The sequence below is a fragment of the Sipha flava genome, unplaced genomic scaffold (genome assembly GCF_003268045.1).
Source record: "Sipha flava isolate LNK unplaced genomic scaffold, YSA_version1 18527_pilon_pilon, whole genome shotgun sequence".
Taxonomy (NCBI): Eukaryota; Metazoa; Arthropoda; class Insecta; order Hemiptera; family Aphididae; genus Sipha; species Sipha flava.
In genome coordinates, this window is record NW_020272328.1 from 1 (window position 1) to 6,714 (window position 6,714).

General features: G+C 28.1%; 2 protein-coding genes across 2 annotated transcripts; one reads left to right on the forward strand and one right to left on the reverse strand.

The window, feature by feature from the left end:
- Positions 1-229: 229 nt before the first annotated feature.
- LOC112681089 lies at positions 230-653 on the forward strand (the record flags this gene model as incomplete). The annotated part of the gene is made up of 1 exon (XM_025551358.1): positions 230-653. A coding segment is annotated over one exon (424 nt), but the record flags the coding sequence as incomplete, so codon positions are not given.
- A 466-nt stretch (positions 654-1,119) lies between these two features.
- On the reverse strand, positions 1,120-2,949 carry LOC112681090. The gene is made up of 5 exons (XM_025551359.1): positions 2,892-2,949; positions 1,988-2,238; positions 1,710-1,910; positions 1,291-1,362; positions 1,120-1,193 (listed from the first exon to the last, which is right to left on the reverse strand). Exons 1-4 carry the CDS (start codon positions 2,947-2,949, stop codon positions 1,354-1,356), a joined length of 519 nt encoding a protein of 172 aa, XP_025407144.1. The 3' UTR covers positions 1,120-1,193; positions 1,291-1,353.
- Positions 2,950-6,714: the final 3,765 nt, after the last annotated feature.

Below are 6,714 nucleotides of genomic sequence, written 5' to 3' on the forward strand. Positions count from 1 at the left end.
TAATCGAAGTTTTTAATGCTTTAAATAACCTTAGTTCAAAGTGTGGTCCTAGACCTGATTTAATTACAAGACAGTCTTATCAACAATGTAAATTTGTCCTCTCTTCTCCTCTACTTTATATTTTTAATTTATCTTTATCTAGTGGTATTTTTCCTGATAGATGGAAAACAAGTATTATCCTTCCTATTCCTAAGACATCATATGACTTATCAAATATTTCTAATTACAGGCCTATTTCTTTACTTTCAACTGCACCTAAAACATTCGAAACTATTGTGTCGGATATGATAACTCCTGAACTTGACAGAATTATTGTTGACGATCAACATGGTTTTAGATCGTCTAAAACAACTACTACTAATTTACTTACCCTTCAACATTCCATAATTGATGCTTTTTCTGCTGGTTTACGTATGGACGTTATTTATACTGATTTCGCTAAAGCTTTATATAAAGTTAATCACACTATTCTTTTACATAAATTAAAATATATTGGCGTATGTGGTCCTCTTCTTCAATGGATTAAGTCTTACATTTCACAGCGTATTCAAATTGTTGTTTATAAAGAATTTCAGTCAAAACCAATATTAGTTACTTCAGGTGAATTGACTGCACGCAATGAATTAAAATTAACCAAATTCATTCAAATTTAATGACTTACTGAAAGACCAGAGAAACTAACCACACATAGTAAAGCAAGTTAGGTTTCATTTTACAATATGTATATGGTAATACTAGTAACGAGGAAAACATTTTTAGCTGAAGAACAACATTAAAATTTTAATGACTAGTAAATATTATGAATTTTAATAAAGAAATTGCAGCAGAAACTTAAGTTAAATTAGGCCTACCTTGTAAAACTACTTCTGAAATACTGAAGAAATATTACTTAAAATTAAAAAAAAAACATGTGTATAATAGTCAACTTCATTTAACAATAACTATTTGTACATATTACAAGGTAAAAAAAACAATAATAAAATTAGTTTACAATATATAAAAACAATAAGATTGTAATATTTTATAATATATTAGGATATGGCCGGATTTGTCGTTGAACATAACATAACATCATTACGGTGACCAGTTCTCAAAAACATCAATAAGTCACCATTTTGATTCAGCTGCTGTACGCATTCTCTTATCATTATAGATGAATTTTCCCTCTCTTTTTTGCATATTTAATTTCTAACCTAGTAAAGTACATACAATTTAAAGAAATGAACCATAGTCGAAACACAAAAAACTAATTATATGTATATATATAAAAAAAAAAAATCAAATTATTACTTTAAAGTCATCTTTGCACTGTTGAAATTCTATAAAGATCTGATTCTCAACAACAATCAACAATCAGCTTTTCTGTTGAAAAAAATTAAAATATTAGTATATTTAGAGTTAACAATTAAAAAACATTTTATTATCATGCAAGTATGACTAATATACAATTAATTAAGCATACATATTAGACATACAATTAAGATTTATAACAATACATTCATAAACAATGAGTAATAGTATTTGAAGTAATAATTATCAAAACTACTCAACACTAGATTAAGCATGTCAAGGCAATAGCGCAGTTAAAGCAAATAGAGAAAATATTGGATAATAAAAATAAATTATATGTAATATTATATCGAAAATAAAATATCTAAAATACATATTAGTTTATCTGGCAGGTATTATCATAATAAAATGTTATTTACATTTGTATAATGAAACCAACAACATACTAATTGACTATCTGGAAATATTTCCCTAATAGCATTCATAAGACCTCGTTCATAATCGGTGATAAAACTGATTCTATTATAACGAAGAGGTAAAATATTGCGTATTAATGTTAATAATGAAGAGTAAGTTTCTTGTGTTTCACTCCTCAAAAGGGCATAGACCATTGGAAATGTCTAAATGAAAAATAAAACGTATTAAATCATATCTTAACTGTATATTAACAGTATTATAACCAGAAAGTTTTGCTTACAACATCTTTGTAGAGTACTTGAAATGTTAGGAAAGATCGTAAGTTCCCTGGCACTTGAGGAACAGTTTTATACCTGGCATCTACTCCAACCAGCTCTACTGAAGTTAACTCTTCGCGATATCTATAGATCGCATCAATGTTGGCAAAAACAACTGCTACACAAATATCATTCACAATTAGTTCTTGTTGAAAAAATGTTGAGGGTATAATTTGAAATGTGGATGGTTTGCGGTGTTTTTGGTCTCCGCAACCTTTTCATCTTTTTCAAACTTTCTGAGGACTGGATGCACGTATACTTTGTGGCTGCTTCTTAATGTCTACTAAAATTACAGTTTAATTACAAATTACAATTTAAAGAACACTGCTAGTCAATTGTTAGCAAATAAATATATTGATAATAAAATAATGATTTTAATAATATATTACGTGCCAACCGTTTGATCCGTTAATTCAGTTACAACGTCTCAGTCAACGCTTGAGTGGAAGTGTAGTCAGGAATAATTAAGACTTCTTTTTAAAATAATTAAATTTATTTAACTTATAAAAATTTTTCTAACTACAAATTCTGTAAATATTCTAGTGATAGAAATTATTTAAGTCCTAACAATTGTAACTTATAAAATAATTGGAAATATTTCTAAGTCCAAACCATAACATACACTGACGTGAAGGTGCCCAGAGCAGCATTGACAAGACTCGTCTGATTTGCCCTTGTTTTCGGGTCCCTTTTATATGTGATATGGCATGTGTGTGTGTAAAATCCCAAGTGTGTGTGTGTAAATGAAATAAGATAATAAAATATGATAAATGTGATGAGTCGTTATTGATTCGGTGTGTGCGCTCTAAAATATGATAATTCTCTATTGATTCTGCATGCGTGTACTATCTCTTGACCGGCCCATACTTATTACAAGATCCAGGATGTGGTCAACCACCCACGTATATGTGACTCCGATATTCATATTCTTATTTAAACAGATAACCATGTGAACAATTTAACTTATTCACACGCCCAGTTTCGATGTTCATGAGAACCTCTTATAATGTGTGTTTTATATTATGTGACTACGCGGGACGCGACACCTCCCCATCTAAAAATTAATTTATGTTTGCAAAACAGAAATTAATTTCTATAGTTATGATTTTACAATTGGTTCGAGTTACAATTTTACAATGATTCTTATGTTATTGGGATTGTTACAATATAAAGATGTTGTACAGATTTATAATTTTGACAATGGTTTTTTTTAAATGGACTTACAATTTCCACAGTATAATAATATTACAAATAATATGTTTTGATTATATAATGGTTACAATAAATGTGATTAATATAATTATTATTTCCGCATAGGAAATATTACAATAAAATATGATTAATATACTATTATTTCCGTATAGGAAATATTACAAATATGATTAATTAATTTAGTGTTAGTTTAAATAGATTAGTGTTACATTTTTTTTTTTTTTTATCTTTTATATTTTTTCTTTACATATATATTTATATTGGTTAGTATTAGTATTAGTATTTGGTTAGTATTTATGCATTATTTTTGAGAATTAATTAAGAATTTATATTCTTATTTAAAATTTATATTCTACCATTCCTCTTCTGATTCGTAGGGTTCTAATGTTTCCATTCTACTTATGTAATCCTCCCAAGCTTCCATTTTGCTTATGTAATCCTCCCATTCCTCTTTCAACCTTCCTCTTTCGGCATTCATATCACTTGGATATGAATCCTCAAACCATTTAATTTTTACATATGCCTCTTTTATCAATTTTTCCCTAACTTCATCAGTGTCGTCATAAAATATCTCCGGAGGGCTTTGATAATGTATTATTGTTGCCGTTCCTACTTCTTTTTTACTTTTTCTGTAATAATTTTTTTTTATTATTATTTACTATAATTATTATTTTATTTGTTTACTATATATATATATATATATATAATATATATATTATTACGTTTTTTTGCATATCCTAAATAACTTACTTGGGCTTATTCTTTTTATTAAATAATTAAAAATACATTTAGTATACGTTACATCAGTCATAGGGTCATGGCAATATGTTACTTCATGCCCTTTTTTGCATAACATATCATGGGTCTCCTTTAGATTTAACATTCTCCCGTTCTTTTGCACATGCCCTATGTTTACTGAGTGTAACAATTTATTATTACTTACATCTATTAATTTTAAACTAAAATTATTATCATTGTTATCGCTATATGTACTTAGGTATATCTAACAATTTTTTTATTCCTGGTATCCTTAATTTTTTTATTATTTTTACATCCATAGTTCCACTCCAGGTGACAATAATCGGTTGAGTATTGTCCGAAAACAGGTATTTAGAAATTAACGCCGAACCAAGACTAGTTGCCCCCTGGTGATTGATACTAATATCAATTTGCCCCAATAAAGGTTTCAACACGTCTGGTTTCTTTCGGAAAATTCCTTTTAAATACTGTTTCAGGGTGTTCAGATTCTTTTTATTGAACATCCTCAACTTATTGTCTCCTGTTAGTATGATCGGTCTCCCTTGCATCTTGACTGGCCTATATTTGTCCAAACTATGACACATTGACCCCGATACAAGTAGTAAGTCGTACTTATTGATGTTGACAAATTCAAAATCAATAATTACGAACTTAATCTGGGAACTGAATAATACAATAATATTAATTAATTATATCAAATATGGATTACTATTATTAATTTAAATTTTTTTTTTAATTAATTTTTTTTTTTAATTTATATTCTCGTTAAAGTACTTCTTAACATTATTTTTATGTACTGTTACTCCCCTTTTACCTCTTTGAATAACAATATTTTCTTCCCCTATTATATCTATTACCTCGTATGGCCCTATCCATAACGATTCTAACTTATTTCTAGCAGTATTATCTTTTAATAATATTAAATCTTTTACATGTATATCAATAGAATTTTCTTTCTTATTATAACCTTGTTTTGATTTAATTTTTCGTGTGACTAGTTTTTCTCTCGCAATTTTGTGTGACTCTTGCATACTTTGTTTTAAATCATATAAATAATCATCATAATTATATCGCGGTTCAGGTTCAGATTTTAATTTTATCGGAATTTCTAACGTTCTTCCGTACACTAAAGCATATGGTTGAAAATTAGTTGATGTTCAGTTGAGTTATAAACGAAAAATGCATAAGGTAACAGATGGTCCCAATTACTTAAATATTTATCTACGTAATGTCTCAAGTATTCGGCTAATGTTCTATATGATCTTTCTAAACTTCCGTTTGTTTGTGGATGGAAAGGACTAGTATTTACTTTGTTGATTTTTAATAATCTGCAAACTTCACTAAATGTCTTACTAAGAAACTCAGTACCTTGATCGGTTAATATTGTCTCAGGTATTCCGTGAACACATACAAAATGTACTACGAAAGCCTCTGCTACAGTATTAGCTTGATGATCCGGTATAGGTATTCCTAATGAGTATTTAGTTAAATCATCTTGCATAGTTAAAATGTAAGTATTACCTGATAAGGTAGTTGTTAAGGGTCCTACTATATCTAAGAATATTTTTTCAAACGGTCTCGAACTTGTTGAAGTAATTGCCAATGGTTGTTTTACATGTTTATTAGTTATTTTATTCTTTTGACATGACGTACAATTTTTTACGTAATTTTTAACATCTGATTTCATATTTCTCCATCTAAATTGATTTTGTATTTTCCTAATTGTTTTATTTATCCCCAAATGTCCCCCTAATTTTGAATCATGAAATTGTTTTAATATTTCTAATTTTTCTTCTTCCGTATATTCGACTTCGCCTGTGCATATTAATATCTGTATATCGGTTTGTCGAAATACGTATCGTATCATTGACCTAGTTATTTCCCATTCTAGGTTATCTGCCTGACCTAATTTATTCATTGCTAATTTTTTGATATCATTTTCCTCACAAAACTGTTTCAAGTTCACTAATGTCACATATATATTTTCATGCGTGGTTAATTGTTTATCTCTATTTTTAGTTACTAGGAACATTATATATCTATCTTCGGTTTTAAAATATTTAATATCGCCTATCATTTTACTCGGTGGCAATAATTGATTATTACTAAATTTTTCTTTTAATATTTTATTAATTCCTTTCTTAAAATTATATTTTTTAGCTATTTCCGATACTAAATTATACTCTACTGGTACGTTCATTAAGTCTCCTATTGTTTCATGTACTTTTCTATTTATAATTAATTGTGTTTTCATTTTATTAATAAAATTGGAATAATTGTCATCTGTGATTTCTGAAATTTTATAAATTCGGCTTAATGCATCTACATTTGAATTTTGTACACCCGGTTTATATCTAATCTCATAATCGTACTCATCTAGTTGTATCCGCCAACGCGCTAATTTAGATAATGGATCTTTTAAATTAAATAACCATGTTAATGGTCTATGATCACTCAAAGTAATAAACTTCCTCCCGTACAAATAAGGTCGAAATTGTTTAACACCATATACTATTGCTAAACATTCTAATTCAGTGGTACTATAATTATTCTCACTTTTACTTAGAGTACGCGACGCATAAGCTATCGGTAAATCTTTTCCTATTGATGCTTTGGACAATATTTCAAATACTCATGACTCATCAGGAACAGATGCCTCCTTACCTTATCAATTGATTAAGAATTTATTATATCACTTCAAGTTAAAGTAAATCAATAA